Source organism: Lutzomyia longipalpis, chromosome 2 (genome assembly GCF_024334085.1).
Source record: "Lutzomyia longipalpis isolate SR_M1_2022 chromosome 2, ASM2433408v1".
Classification (NCBI taxonomy): domain Eukaryota; kingdom Metazoa; phylum Arthropoda; class Insecta; order Diptera; family Psychodidae; genus Lutzomyia; species Lutzomyia longipalpis.
The window spans coordinates 38,347,496-38,362,744 of NC_074708.1; the positions used below are offsets into that span (position 1 = coordinate 38,347,496).

At 35.9% G+C, this 15,249-nt stretch overlaps 3 protein-coding genes across 3 annotated transcripts; 1 reads left to right on the forward strand and 2 right to left on the reverse strand.

The window, feature by feature from the left end:
- Window positions 1-143: 143 nt before the first annotated feature.
- LOC129791349 (transcription factor GAGA-like) lies at window positions 144-1,857 on the forward strand. The gene is made up of 2 exons (XM_055829489.1): window positions 144-808; window positions 887-1,857. Exons 1-2 carry the CDS (start codon window positions 416-418, stop codon window positions 1,736-1,738), a joined length of 1,245 nt encoding a protein of 414 aa, XP_055685464.1. The 5' UTR covers window positions 144-415; the 3' UTR covers window positions 1,739-1,857.
- Window positions 1,858-1,861: 4 nt separating this feature from the next.
- On the reverse strand, window positions 1,862-13,446 carry LOC129791342 (GDP-fucose protein O-fucosyltransferase 2). Its single transcript, XM_055829474.1, has 5 exons — window positions 13,265-13,446; window positions 12,980-13,189; window positions 12,430-12,898; window positions 2,547-2,779; window positions 1,862-2,485 (listed from the first exon to the last, which is right to left on the reverse strand). The coding sequence occupies exons 1-5, from the start codon at window positions 13,290-13,292 to the stop codon at window positions 2,037-2,039; spliced, it is 1,389 nt and encodes a 462-aa protein (XP_055685449.1). The 5' UTR covers window positions 13,293-13,446; the 3' UTR covers window positions 1,862-2,036.
- On the reverse strand, window positions 5,044-12,399 carry LOC129791312 (mediator of RNA polymerase II transcription subunit 23). The gene is made up of 8 exons (XM_055829412.1): window positions 12,076-12,399; window positions 11,923-11,995; window positions 11,683-11,833; window positions 8,667-10,397; window positions 7,157-8,205; window positions 6,821-7,060; window positions 5,756-6,100; window positions 5,044-5,671 (listed from the first exon to the last, which is right to left on the reverse strand). The coding sequence occupies exons 1-8, from the start codon at window positions 12,118-12,120 to the stop codon at window positions 5,112-5,114; spliced, it is 4,194 nt and encodes a 1,397-aa protein (XP_055685387.1). The 5' UTR covers window positions 12,121-12,399; the 3' UTR covers window positions 5,044-5,111.
- Window positions 13,447-15,249: the final 1,803 nt, after the last annotated feature.

The following is a 15,249-nucleotide window of genomic DNA, read 5'->3' on the forward strand; positions in this document are numbered from 1 at the left end:
CACTAAATTTGTCAATTGATACCACAAGAAGCACTAAAAAGGTAAATTTTTCACGCAATGTTTTTCCTCCACAAGATTTTTACAAAATCATGACCACCCTGAAGTTTTTGGTGTGTTTCTAGGATGTTTCTTCTCACCATTCTTCTTCTTCTTCTTCTTGTTCTCCCATCAACCCGGGGAAAACAGTAAAAAGAAGAAGAAGAACTATATAAATATATATTGTGTGGATGCAAAAAGGAAGGAAAAATTAGCAAAAATAAGTCCTTTTTGTCCCTTCCGGAGAGGAATTCTCAATCCTGTGTGGAAAGACGTGAAGATCAGTTAAGGAGGAGCATCTAACACTAACCAGGGAATTGTAATTTGAAAGAAAATCAGGGAAAAAAAAGAATTTGAAGGAAGTGTAAGCAAATTGAGGATGAGCATCTCGGCGGAGGAGAAGACGGAGATGAATGAGGACGCACTGTTCTACCTGATGAAGTGGCACAACTTCCAGAAGAATGTTAGTATTCAATTTGAGAGGCTGCGCGAAGAGGAGGATCTCGTGGACATTACCTTCGCCTGCGAGGGTCGTCAAATTAGGGCGCATAAGCTGGTGCTCTTTGCATGTAGTCCCTACTTCAAGCAACTCCTCAAATCCAATCCCTGCAAGCATCCGGTTTTCTTCATGAATGACGTCAAGTTTGAAGTTCTAAAGGCTATTCTGGAGTACATGTACCTCGGTGAGGTGCACGTAAGCAATGATAATCTTAAGGAATTCATGAAGGTGGCTGAGAGCCTCAAGATTCGTGGACTTTCAAAGGATAATAAGGCAAGTCAGGGGAAATAAATTCTTATTCCTAACTTGTTATTCGTGACTCGTGAGTTCAATGAGAATGTATTTCAGCAGGATCGTCTTATGAGCAACTCCCTGGCATCCCACATTGAGCAACACATGGAATTTGATTCGGATCTCGGAGAGGAACAGCATTTGGGGCAACAGACACCAAGGAAGCACAAAATGATGGAGGATGTGGCTGTAATGGAGGAACAGAGAACAACAAAATGTGCCAAAACGGAGAAACCGGGAAATGAGGGAATGGTGCCAAAAGTGGAGATGGTTGAACTATTCCATGCAGAACAACCCCAGCCCACGTATTGCAACATTCAAACCCTCCTTATTGGCACACCCACCAATCCCGGGGATAAAACCCTCACAATTGCCGTCCCACCAACTACAGCAAATCAAATGACACATCACCCACAGAATCCTCCGGAAGTGTTGCCTGAGCACAAAATTCAAATGACCACAGACGGCACGTGGATGGAAAAAGCGCCACAGGCTGTGGAGCCATCATCAAGTGGGAATGTTCCTGCGGACAAGTGTCGCGTAAAGGGTGCAAAGGCAAATTGTCTCTCCCCTCATCCATGTCCTGTTTGTTCCCGCCTCTACAGCAATGTCTCCAATCTCCGGCAGCACATGCGTTTGATTCACAATCCCACGGCTGTTGTGTGCAACATGTGCCAGAAAACCTTCAATTCCCAGCTCTACCTCAAGCGACACATCTCATCTGTTCACGGCTACACGGCTAATGGGCAACAAGGACAGGCCGGTGGTGTAATAAGCAATGAACGAGAGGACTCCAAACCACCTGCTCCAAATCAGCAGCAACAGCAGCAGCAGCAGCAGCATACTCAAGCAGCTACAACGTGGAATATCTATGAGACAATGGAGAATCCCAATCCAATAATAACCCAGTGAATCTACTCACAGCAACTCTCTCGTCCCACCACCTTAATTTAATTTTGTTTTACATTATGCTATGTATAATTCTAGAGTTAGAAAAAAATAAATTATGCTTAATTAACACCTATAGAAAATTAAGTATGTCGACATTGTTTTTTTACATTTATTTAATTTCAGAGCATTAACAAAAATTTCACATAAATTTCATTACATAAACATACAAAAATTCCTAATTCTATGTAGTTCACCATTAAAACACGTGTAAGGTACAAAGGTCAAAACATTTATAGTTTTACAAGTAAGAGGAATTATTCTAATATACAATGGGCCATTGAGAATTTTTTTCACATTCCGTTAAATCGTCATTTTTGCAAAATGTATTAAATGTTGTTCTTGGATGAAATCCCAAAATTTCACGTTCCTCATAGATACGATAGGTGAATGTACTTTCATAGGTTCCAATGAAATATCTCGCATTGGAACATATTATTTGGTCTATTATAGCAATTTCACCGTCTTTAAGTGCATTGGAACCATCACCTGTGGTGGGTGGTAAGTATTTATAGACTCTCAGTCGTTTCATAAATGACAACAGATCCATCAATTCAGATCTGGAGCAATCACTCGATAGAAAAACCTGATCGATTCCCAACATTTTTGTTATGCGCTTAATTTGAATTGATGCTGATCGAAGGGTTGGTGTTGTACGTTCTCGGCCATAGAGAAAGTCTGCACGACGTAGATGGGCACAGAGGTAATCACCTGGAACAAAAAAAAAAGAAAATTTAAAATATTTCTTTTTTTTTAAGTAAAATTAAATTACCTCCAATTGCATTTCGATATTCACGTTCATCCTCCCATCTGTGGGGACGTTGTACGGCATCCAGTACATCGGTAGAATTAAAATTCTCAATGCGAAATTCATTGGCTTTCTCCACTAAATTATCATTGAAACGCATCGAACGTCTTGCTCGCCAAAATTCGTCATTCCCCCAGAAATCATGTAGGACCACTTCCGCGTTGAGAAATAAAATTATACGAGGATTTCCTGTATTTCTGCAAGTCAAAGAAAAGTGTTGGTACCGTAAAATGGGGTGAATAGAATCAGTTTTCAAGTTCGAGACGATGTAACTAAAAAACTATTTGAGCTACACATATAACATAAAAGCAAAATTATGAGTCTTCCCTTTTACTGTAAAGATACTGGTGCTTCTTTTTCTTAATTTCAAAAAATAGTCCTGATTCTATTCACCCCAACCCTGGGGTGAATAGGATCACCTAATTTATTTGCGATTTTTACGTGAAAATGACGAATTTTACTTCCTGGACTATTTTTCGCCGTAGTAGAGTGCCCCAAAGAATGAGATGAGAAGAAAAGAAAAGATTCATTTAATACTCCATAATTCAAATTTTTATTTAAAGAAAAAAAATCGAGCAACATCATTAATTATCCCCTTAGCGTAGGTGGCAAATAAATTGTGTGGGTACGCCGTTTCCCTCAGGCCTCCCCCGTGTCCCACATTCGGGAGCCCGTCTCCCACAACTTCGTCCCCTCTTGGGGCCACTCCTCTTCCGCCTGGTCCGGACGGATTCTGGCCCACGCTCGGACATCTTGACGGCCCGGAATCGCAAATTCCTCGATTTGGGGCAGTCGGGGGACTCGGCCTGTAGCCTCGGTGGTGTAGTGAGTTAAAACACAACACCACGCCATTCCCGGCCGAGGTTGCGGGTTCGATTCCCGCTGCGGCTTGCCGTTCTGGCCCGTGTTTCCTTCTTTCCTTCTTTCCTATCTCTTCTACAAAAATTTATCCTTCCCAATTTTGAGGCAACTGTGCCTTTCTGAAAGTTCTGGAATCTGATTGAGCCATAATTGGCGAAAAATTCTGTGGTCTAACGGCTACCTTCTGCACCCCCTCGGTGACATCTGTCTGGGAATAAGGAGCTGCTTCTCGATGTGTCTGTGCTGGCTACGCCTACGCTACATCTGTTGTGTCTACGCTAACTGTCCCCAGAAGGGGGAGGATCTGATCGACTGAAGGAGTGATCTACGCGGATGCCATCACTGATAATGACGACATCTGTATTCTGCAATTTCCAGCACCAAACAAGTCAACGGACTTCGGTGCTGTGTATATCTTCCAATACCAATAATTGTAAAAAAAAACAAATAGAATTTGATTGTAATTTAGGTAATGGAATGAATAAATGAATTTGAATTGAATTTGAAAATCACTAAATATTGTAAGAAAATTCATTTTTAGTTAATATCAATTTATTTTTTAACTAGTTTAGCCAGGCCCTGAGTAAATTGATGACCCTTAACCGGTTAGGGACCGATAAAACGTTTTTATCTAAAAGCTCGTTTTCAAAAATGCCAAATTTTGGCAAATTAATTATTTATTCAGCTAGAAATATATCAGAACTATGTCTCAATGGTCACTGAACATTTTAAGATCACTAAAAGACATCGCCAAGGATTCACAAGATCAAGAAGGACGAAAAACTGAAAATTAAAAAGGTGAAATTTTTGGCCAAAAAAGGAACTTTCTAAAATTTATTTTCACGTTATTCCGGTTTTTCATCCTTACTGATCCTGTGTGTCCTTAGTGATGTCCTTTTATGATCTTAAAATGTTTAGTGACCATTAAAACATTGTTCTGAATTATTTATATCTGAATTAATAAAAATTAGGCCTTTTCAAATACGAGCTAATGGGTTGAAAACGTTCCATCTGTCCTTAAGGGTTAACGGATTAAGGACCTAGTCTTCTTCAGATTTAACGTTCATCCTGTTTCTACATCTCATCTTATCTCATTTTTTTTTGCAAATTAGTCAAATAAACAATTTAGAAAAGCCTTAAAGTGTGCAAATTAGTGATCCTATTCACCCCAAATTTTTATATTTAGTGGCATGAAATCAAAAAAGCTCAAAAAATAGAAAAAAATTATTGAAAATGTTTTTATTTATCTCTTTTCATGAATAAAAAGAGCGTTGAATTGCAAGAGAATTATATTTTTAGAATTTTCGTACATTTTAGAATAAGCAAAGTTTTATGGGCCAACCAATTTAGGGTAAAACATAGCATTTTTTAAAATTTAAAAAATCTAATTTTTTTTTGAAAATAAACTAATATTCTCTAACTAACTTTGATGGTCTAATGTTCCTTTCGGTGGTGATTTCAAATTTTAAAAACATATTGTGGTCAAAATTTACGATCAAACACTTTCCCAGAGTGCTGATTCTATTCACCTCAGTGATCCTATAAACCCCATTTTACGATAAGTAAAAGAAATAAAATTAATTGCAGTTGAAAAACTCTGTCCTTTCATTAATTTTCTTTATTTTTTTTGTATGTTAATTTTACATAAAATTATGTGATTATTTTCTTTTAAATTCTCTGTGAGGGCATTGTTGCAGCATTCCCTGGCGTTTGTCCTGACCCTGGTAGAGTTTGTGTCTGTGGTGTACTCTTTTGATTCGCAAGAGTGCTATCAGATTTTTCCACACCAATTTCATCCACATTCATTCGTGTTATGAATCTCAATCTTTTTTGCAAATTTGGACGCAAACGTCGAATAATTGCCTCAAGTTCGGTCTTCATCTTATCACCCACAAACATGTATTTAATGTGATAAAGAAGATCGCATATGGAATCCATGTGGTGTAGTGGAGATGATCCCTGACTTTTGTCAACTTTTTCAACCAATTCATAGAGAATTGCTGTTATTTCTGCAACTTGGCGTGGCCGTTCGTAGTCTAAGCGCTGCAAAAATGGCCCAACCAAGTGACAGAGGTAGATCAATTGTTGCTCTGTTGTAATAATTGGCTTAAGCTTGTCTTTTATATATTCCGGCATTGTGGATATTTGTCCAATGCCAAAATGATGGAAAACCGATTGGGCCATTGCTAGCATAAAAACATATGTTTTGTCCAACATTGCATATTGAGCTAAGAAAAAAAAATAAAAGAAAAAAGAGAAGATTGCATTAATCTGTAATACAAAATATCTAGGTATATATAAATGATGCGTACTTGTTTTAAAATTAAACATATCAAATGGAGAATATCTCAATTTCCATTCAGTCATATGATGAGATTGGAGAACTTCGCGCAATCTATCGTAAATACTACTCCAATATGATTCCGGAAGATTCGACATAATTAATCCAAATGCATTTATCCAGCTGTGAATTTGCGAAGGTGGAATTACAGTATATCCACGACATATGACATTCATCAAGCTATTTGCCACTCTTTGTGGACTAACTGGAAGTGCCAGCAGTTCCACGCATGTTACATATAGGGCATGAGCCGCTGGATTGGGGAATTCATTGAATCTCCAATCTGTTGAGTAGAAAATATGCTTCCCATCTATTGCTGCAAAAGGAAGGAAAAAAAATGAATTAAAATTTGTAAGTAGAGAAATATGTAGTTAAGGGGGGTCTCTTTTGAGAGCTGGTGAAATTAAATGTTTTTATTTTTTTTTGGAGTTTTTCTTAAACTTGGTTATCCGGTGTTGGCCATATTTAAAGATTTATTATTGAAGAGCAGGTGTGACGCCATCGTGTGATTTTCCTAAAAACACAAAGGTAGGTTTTTCTCAGGATCTACTGGATGGATTTTGATGGGTTTAAAACGTTTAAAAGCAAATGAAAGACAAAAAACCAATGCAGATTTTGATGTACCAAAATTTAGAATTTCCCTTCTAGGACTGAGAAAAGTGGAAAAATGTGATTTTTGTTCACAAGTTTTTGACATTTTTGCTTTTTTCTCAGCGCCAGAGTGGAAATTAAAAATTCTGCTACATCAAAATTTGCATTGGTATTTCCTCTCTCATTTGCTTTTTACCCCATCAAAATCCATCCAGTAGATCTTGAGAAAAACCTACCTTTGTGTTTTGAGAAAAATTACAAGATGGCGTCGCATCTAAGATGGCGAAAAGTGGTTTTCTTACACTTCAATAATTAGGCTACAAATGTAACCAACATCGGAAAACCGATTTTAAGAAAAACCCCAAGAAAATGACAACATTAAAAATGGGTAAATTCTAACTGTTTTTCCAAGAGACCCCCCTTAAACTAAAAGGATTTCACTTACTATCAATTAAACGACGAATTAAGCTAATGTAATAGGTTAATTCGGGTTTCCATTGATTAGCATCAGATTCGGATTTCTGCAGATAGAGCTGAAAGTGTTCTGTGAGAGCCCAATTTGCCGGACGAACGTCCTTCAGTGAACCAATAACTGCACCCACTAGGGTTCTCTTTATCGATGCATTATCCTTAAGTTTACGTTCATAGTAATGTAACGTATTGTAGAGATAGGTAATGGGACGATCTAAAAGAAAGAAAAAAAATATTTAAATGTATTTTTCTTGTACGTGAGTGGTGTAAAGCTTCTTGGGCATTTCAAAAAGCTTCTTCTTCATTTTACCGTGGAATTTGTAGAGACACCCCAAATGATCCAAAATAACTGGCGTTGGTGAATGAGTTGTATTGCCTGCTGGTGAAATTTCCAACAAACGATGAATGACAATATCTAAGACGGGGAGAAAGCGCAAGCATACATTGCCAAAATACACCGGAAGTGGTGGATGTGTCACAGATTCGTCTGGAGCAAATTTTTCTGGATATTTTTGATGGAATGACAAATGTTTCTCATGCCAATTATTCTGCTTCCAGTGCTCTGGGGAGTTTTCCTTCACAAACTCCTGCAGACGATTGCGAAAGTCCGTTGATTTGAGCAGCACAAGTTGCACAATAAAGAAGCTCACTTGAGCATCATTACCCTCTTGTGTGCGCAATGCGAGGCACAGTACGAGACGATCAATTGTTACAATATTGTACTTCCATATCATATCATTGATGGTGTCAACGCACTTATTAACATGCGCCCCAACATTGGAGTTTTGTACCTCAAATACAATGTAATCACTCAACTTCCGCAGATGCGCCGATAGGCCACGTGCACCAATTCTCTCGAGAATTTTATATGCCACCGGACTAATGCCATCAGTTTCGTAGATCATCTTGAAGAGGAGACAGAGGAATAGTGGGGGTGTTGCAGCAGCACTAAAATGTGCAATAATGTCATTTTCATTGGACATGGATGTCCAATTTCTGTAGTCTTCCTCCACGGCTTTCTTTAGCATTTGCTTATTCTCCTTGGGTGTTGTATTTTGTGTGAAGAATTCATTTAGAACTGGTGGAAAGCAATTTAGCGTGTGCGACGCCCATGAGTGTGGTGTATTCTGCATTATGCCCGTTAGCAATTCTCTGCACCAGGTGCTGGATGGATCATTGCCAATACCTGTGATGTGCATTGAACGCGCTATTGTGAGAATGAGTACACGATTCAATTCTTCACTTTCAGCAGATACCACGGATGCAGGTGTCTTTGGCTCAGATAGATATCGTGAAATTTGTGGTTGAACTTCAGCTGAACCAAGTCCAGTAATTAAACGAAGAGCCGTTGATTCAACACTAAAAAGAATTTCAAAAAAAAGGATAAAAAATACTTTTCTTCTCGGACTGGTTTGATATGTTCCCGGAAAGTGCCATAAGTGGCTGGAAGTTGTACAGTGATGCTACCCATTGCATCAGGAAGTTTCTATGGGGTCTTAGGAACTTCCTTTTCAACACCCGGCTGATCTTTGATGTCATTTTCAGGACAAAATTTGAGTATAAAAACGTTTCATGCAATTCCAAAGGGGACCTTCCTAAATGGACAGATTTGGATCCAAAGATGAAATCAAGGTTCAGCCGGGTGTTCAGAGGAATGTTCCTAAGATCCTTTAGAAACTTCCTGGTACATTGGGCAGGATGAATGTACAACTTTCAGCCACTTACGGCACTTTCCGGGAAGAAAAGTGTATTCAAAAAGTCTACAGATTTCAAGTTGCTTGAAGGAAAAAAAATAGAAGAAATTATTATAAAATCCTTACCAAAGATGAAGCTGCATCTGATTAGTGTGTGGTACAGAGGCCAAGGAATGCAAATGAGAGAGCAATTGAACGCGATAATGTGGCTGAATATGATGCATTCGGTATGAGAACATTTCCAGCAGTGTATATAGTATTCCCCAGGCGTGGGATTTAAAAACAGTCGGAAGGAGTTGCGTGAGGAATCCCTTAATGCCGAGTGATTCAATTTCAGTGTAAACAAGAAGTCTCGAGTATGTCTCCACGAGAGCAGGTGCCATGTTTGTCACATTGGGCATAGCATTTTTGGATTGTGGATGTTTCATCATATGCGTAACAATACTGTGAATTAAGGACATTTTGCTGTGCACCGTGAGACTGTCTAGGATCACCATAGACAGGGGTACGGTGGGTATTTGTTGATTTCCACTCCCACCGGATGTTGTGTTGCTCTTCTGATTTCCAAGGATTGTATCAACAAGAGCCGCCATTGGGCGTGAAAAGTAATCTTGATTCGTAGAATAGGCATTGCATAGCAAGGCAATACGAAAATCCGATCCCATTGACAGAACAGACGTGTTGGATGGTAGAACCAACTCTTGGAGGAATTCATGATGATTCTTGAGGGCATTTGGTATTTGGCGGTGAATGTTAATTTGGTCTGATTGTGCCTTCTTCAGCAGATGAATCCATATGCATGTAGGTGCCATTTGACGTGTGCAGTAGGGTTTATTGAAGTCCGGCACAGGTAGTGGTTCCCTTTCTGGATACAGAATATCGTAGAGCTTGAGAACGGGAAGAAAATTCGACAGTGGATTCCGCTGGATACTCCCTGAGATGAATTGCAAAAGAACCCACATAAGGTGATCACGTCCCTTTCTCAGCTCCGTCCTTATGGCTAATTTATCATGGAGCGCCATTACAATCGTGGGGAAGTTTGCAAATTGAAAGAGGACAAAGTAGATGAGTTGCGATGAAAGGTGCAACCATAGCCATTGCACAGAGCTCATTTTTTCATCACATTGCCCACCGGGGTCTGCAGATTGAAATACCGATGTGGTGGATTCTAGCTCAGATCGTTCCATAGCGGATATTACAAGCCACACAAGTTGCTCCTCCAGAGCCACACATCGCTGCTTATGCTGCTTCTGAAGATTAAGTATTGAGCACACCATATCCTTGGAGTATGGTTGCTCAAGGACAAAGCGCAATAGCCTCGTCTGCGGTTGCAGGAGATCCGTATCATACGGCAGTATGCCCTTAAGTGTGAACTTTAGTGTATTCCTATCCAATCTCCAAGGATTTATCAAATGATCAGCATACCCAAAGTGCTCAACTACAGGTAACATTTCTGAATGCCCAATTATCGTAAGCATTTGTGCTGTATTGCGAAATTCTTCCACAAATTTCGCCATCAGTCTTGCCATCTTCCAGTGTGTTTCCGGGCATTCCACCTTCTGTATTTCATTGGCAATAAAATATGCCGGAAGGAGGCAAGCATTCCTATCGAATATGTACTCAATGATACTTTCGAGAACAAGCATTTGCGGTAGGGTACTGGAATTGAGGGTTTTCGGGAAGGTTTGAGCCTTTTCGCGGCATCCTCGCATTATTTCGCGAACCCCTTTGTAATCCACCCCACCAGTACCGCGCTTGGATGCAATTGATGATTTCAAGAGGTTGAGACTCTCAATCCAGAAATTTTGATTCTGATAAATTAATTTTTCGCAACTCAAAATTTGTTCGCATAGCAATCTAAAACAAAAAGGGAATTACTTAAAACAATTTATTACTATATGTTACACTACTCCCAAAAAGTTTCAGGGCAAGTAAAAATGAAGTATTGCAGAGGCAAATTTCAAAGGGGCTATTTCTCCGGCTGTGGTCAACCGATTTTAAAAAATCTACTAATATTAAAAAGATAGGGGAACCTGGGGTAATTCGGTGAATTTTTGGGAGATAATTTTTCCAGAGTTCCGTGGAAATATTTGAGATTTCCCATGACAACTATCTTATAGAAAATTTTCCGAGCTACAACTTTGTCTCAGACGATTTTTCTCTATCTCAATGGGAAAAGGCTTTTTCAGGCCATTTTCCAAACCCTTCCAAATTTACCTGTTCCAAAAATTCTGGGGTAAAACGGTTAATTGCGTTTTTTGTTCGCTAATCTTAATTTAATGAAAATATTTTAGCAAGGCATTATAATATCTATTGAGAATGAGAGATTTGTGTACCAATTAAAACTTTTGTTTAATAAAAAAAAAAATACAAAAAATTTAAAAAACGTTAAATTTAAGAAATTGCCTTTTTTATTTTTTTAGTTTATAAAAATTGGTAATACATAGTAAGTGATTAACTATCCCAAATTGTATATAATAGTTATACTAATTAAGGGAAATTATTTTTTCAAAAATTTTAAAAGTTATTTTAAAAAAACACCCAATTCACCATTTTGCCCCAAGCGGTAATTTTTACTATCAGTGTTTTACGGAAAAACTCGGAAATTTTTTTTTGGAAAATTCAGATTGGATTCGTGTTTAACAATAGTTACTCTGTCTAAAAAAGCATTTGGTTAAAAAAAATTGCAGAAAATTTCGCCAAAACTTAATTTGTAGTTGAGAGGTCAGAGTAACTTTGAGGTTCGAAAAATTTGTTTTTCAAATAAAAGCCAAAATATTGGATCAATTATTATGAAACTTTCTAGGTTTAGGCAGGGGTATAAAGGGCAACTACTGACAAAATTAGACAGATTAACCCTCACTGCTTCTTGAGATATTAATTTTTTTTTTTTTTCAAATTCACCATTTTACCCCAGTTACCCCTACATTTCTCACCTTTCCAAAACTGCTAAATTTTTGAAAATCGATTGAGCTCAGCCGGATATAGAGCCATTTGAAATTTGCTTTAAAAATACGCAATTTTTGCTTGCCCGGAAACTTTTTAAGGGTAGTGTATGTGAAAAACGAAAAGGAGCGTCGCTCCCAATTTTTTCGTCAAGCAAAAGGAAAGGAATGTTGTATGTATAAATTAAAAGACATACCTGGCTGGAAGAACATTATCTCTGATGAGACATGCTAAGGTCCCCAGAAGATGCTTCAATTGACTCAAATTGGTTTGTGTAGCCGCCTTAATTAGGTATAGGCGTAAAACGGTCTCTTTTTGCTCCATATTGAGCCCCTCAAAAAGAACACCTGTTTTTTTTTTTTTAGTTAAATAATGAATGAAAATTTAATTAAATATAAGAATAGGTAAATATATATGAATTTATCTCTATATTTACGCATTTTTTTCTGGAAAGCATCATTTTTGTCATCTTTCTCACCGGAAAACACGTCACCATTAGCATCGACTTTCTATAAGGATTTTACGCAAAAAGTATGATTAAATTTGGAACATTTTTTAAAATATTTTCTCGTGTATAAATTAAACTTACCAACACATCATCAATTAAATTAGAAATTTGTGTTTCAATAGACATTTTTAGGAGATTAAAAATATTTTCTATATGTTGTTATTATTAAAATGCACTTTTGTCACTCCATGGACTGACTATACCGTATTTCATGATCACTACTGTACACTGTAAATTATACACTGTAAAAGAATGCTAAATAGTTGTATACCTGATGTAATATACGCGTTCTGACACAATATACTGATACGTGTATAAAAATCTCGTATTTAAATGAATTAAATTAATAAACTTTAACTTAAAAATAAAAAAAAAAATACCCAAATTATTCCATTTTTATACATAATAGTCTTGGTAATGCAAATACTATCTTACTTGGGCTTGAATTTCTCCAAGAGGTCCTTAAGGAGATTGGCACTTCCTTGAAAATTCACACATGTAAATCTCTTTGATGTGATATTTCGATAATGAAAGAATCCATCCTGAGCCCCGCCCTCGGCCATTCCACATCTTGTCTTCTCGAATTTATCCTCAAATACGCCATTCTTGAACATTTCTTGAAAATGCTTCAACTTATATACTTCATCGATAGTGATGGAATTTAGATTTTTTAACCCACGGTGTATTGATTGAATTTCATTAAAAAATTCCCACATGTCCAGTACATCGGTGTACCGCTTCATACTCTCCAAATTGAAGAAGGTATTCCAAAAAATATGACTCTGATCCAAATGTCGTGATCTCCAGTGGTACAAGTCTGAGAAGGGTGGTAGAACAAGCTTTGTGTTCTCATATCCTGGTTCATTTTTTAGTTTTTTCACAAAAACTGCCAACCGTATGAAACCTAATAAAGAAATTATTTTTTTTTTATAAAGAAAATCTCATTTTAGGTAAGAAAAGAAAAAGTCGCATTAGAACAACTTACAGTCACGTCGTAAATTAAATCCTTCAACTGGATTAACATCATATAGGATGTATGTTATATTTTCATTAGAAGTCTTTTTCTCTTGTATTTTTATGTTATCATTATTGCCACATAATTGAAATGATTCTGCATCTAAGAAAATTTCAATTATGTGACAATTTAAATTATTTAAGTGGGCAGTATGAAAATATAGGCACAGGATTCCTAAAACTAGACAAAAAAAATTCCAATAAACTCTTTGAATAAATAACTCCGCACATCTTTGATGCGAGTATGATAACATACCAGCAATTACACGTATATAAATTGGCATCTTTTTTTGTTGTTGCAGTCCTCTTTCATACAACAAAAATAATTCAATGTGATTGTACTAAATTTATCGATTTCAATTAATATAATTTCTTTCTACTATTCTTCTGCATTTTGTTACTTCTACTTTTATCTCCTTGTTGTTCTTATCACCCCGAAACAACACTGAACTGTCACACAATACACTGTTAGAAAAAATATTGTAAGTAGTATACTTATAAGTATGCATACATAAAGCTTTGGTAGTCTAAAAAGATTTAATAGTTGATTTAGAAACTTTTCTTTTAATTCCATGCGCTGGAGCTTTTTTGTCTTTGATTTCTTAGAAGAATACAGAAAGCCTCAACATCCCCGCGTATCTATGTTAGCAATCTACTAAACATTTAAATTAGAAAAAAAAATATAATAGAACAATATTTTTCTGAAAAGCTTTTCCTTTTGAGAACACAGAATAAAACAAAACACTTTTATCATCATAATCTTTAAAGTTTTATTTATTTTTATAATATATATTATGATCATTATTTTTTATAGTTATACAATTTTATTTTCCTAATATTTCATTTCTCTTTTTTCTTTAAATTTCAATGCAATTCTGTTCTATTTATATAGTACAGTTGGAGTTTTATATAGATTGTAGGTAATTTTTCATTGAAGACGCATTATTTTGCTAAAAATTGCATTCAAAACAATTATTAACATTGGGCCTTATTCAGCGACCAAGAAACCCTTGAAATTCGCTTGAAATCTTGAAATTTCAGTACAAAATTCAAAGATTTCAAGGGTTTCTTGGTCGCTGAATCAAGCCCATTGTCTCTATTTAGTCCGGTATCCAAGCTACCACTGTATCTATGTATATATGTAATGTGAGTTACAGAATCTATCTTGAAGTACATATTATATATACATTTTTTTCAAATTTTCATACCAGTTTTTTTTTATTAATTAAATCTCTTTTTGCAAATGAAATAAATGGTATTTACTTTTTTTTGAAGTGCAGCATTTACTTATTTTTACTGTATTTTATATAGATTAGGAATATGTGTAATAGATTTTATATTCCAGCATAAAGTTTTACAGAACTGTTACAGTATATTACCTATTTTATATTCATCATCTACACAAGAAATGCTAAATAAATTCAAATTAAATACATATAGGCAATCCTTATTTATATACATACATACATATATACCTAGGTACTCCATATAGTATATATATTTTTTTTGTAATAAGATTAATGTAAAGAAATCAATGTAAGGAATGGGGAAAAACGGGGCTATTTGTAAATCAGTTGTAATGCTGATTTCTCTATGTTAGTCAGGATTTATCTTTGTCATTACTACATTTAAAGAATTTTCTCTTTTACAAATTCAAAGATAGATAAGATTGTTTGTTTTTTTTTTTTCAGTAAAGAGAGCGTTAATTTCTTATAGATTTGAAAAAAAAATGAAAATTCCACCAAAAAGGGATTAAAGAATCTTAAGTTTTTTCTGACTTCAAAGCAAAAATCCACAATGAAATGTTAATGTTATCAAAGTGTATCAGTAAGTTATGTACTTATTATAGTTTGCCATCATTCAGTTTAATTTATTTATGTAGATTTTTTTGTATAGATAATTAAAATAAAAAATGTAGGTATACCGATTAGAAAACATCCTTCCTCTTACCACAATTGTAGGATCTTTTTTGTATTCGGCCTCAACACAATACACTACATATATTGAGTTGTCCATGAAAGGATAAAGCAGTATATAGATAGGTACATACCTATATTAAACAAAAAAAAACTTTTAGGAGAAATAATTATATTTAAAAATGGATGATACCTTTTAGAATGTCGTTAAGACTTCTGTATGTAAGTATTTTATGTGTAGGGGAGAGCGGGGTTAAAAAAGTCACTTAAGGGTTTAGAAAAAGCTCAAAATATCATATTTCCCAAACAGATAAAGCGAAATGTA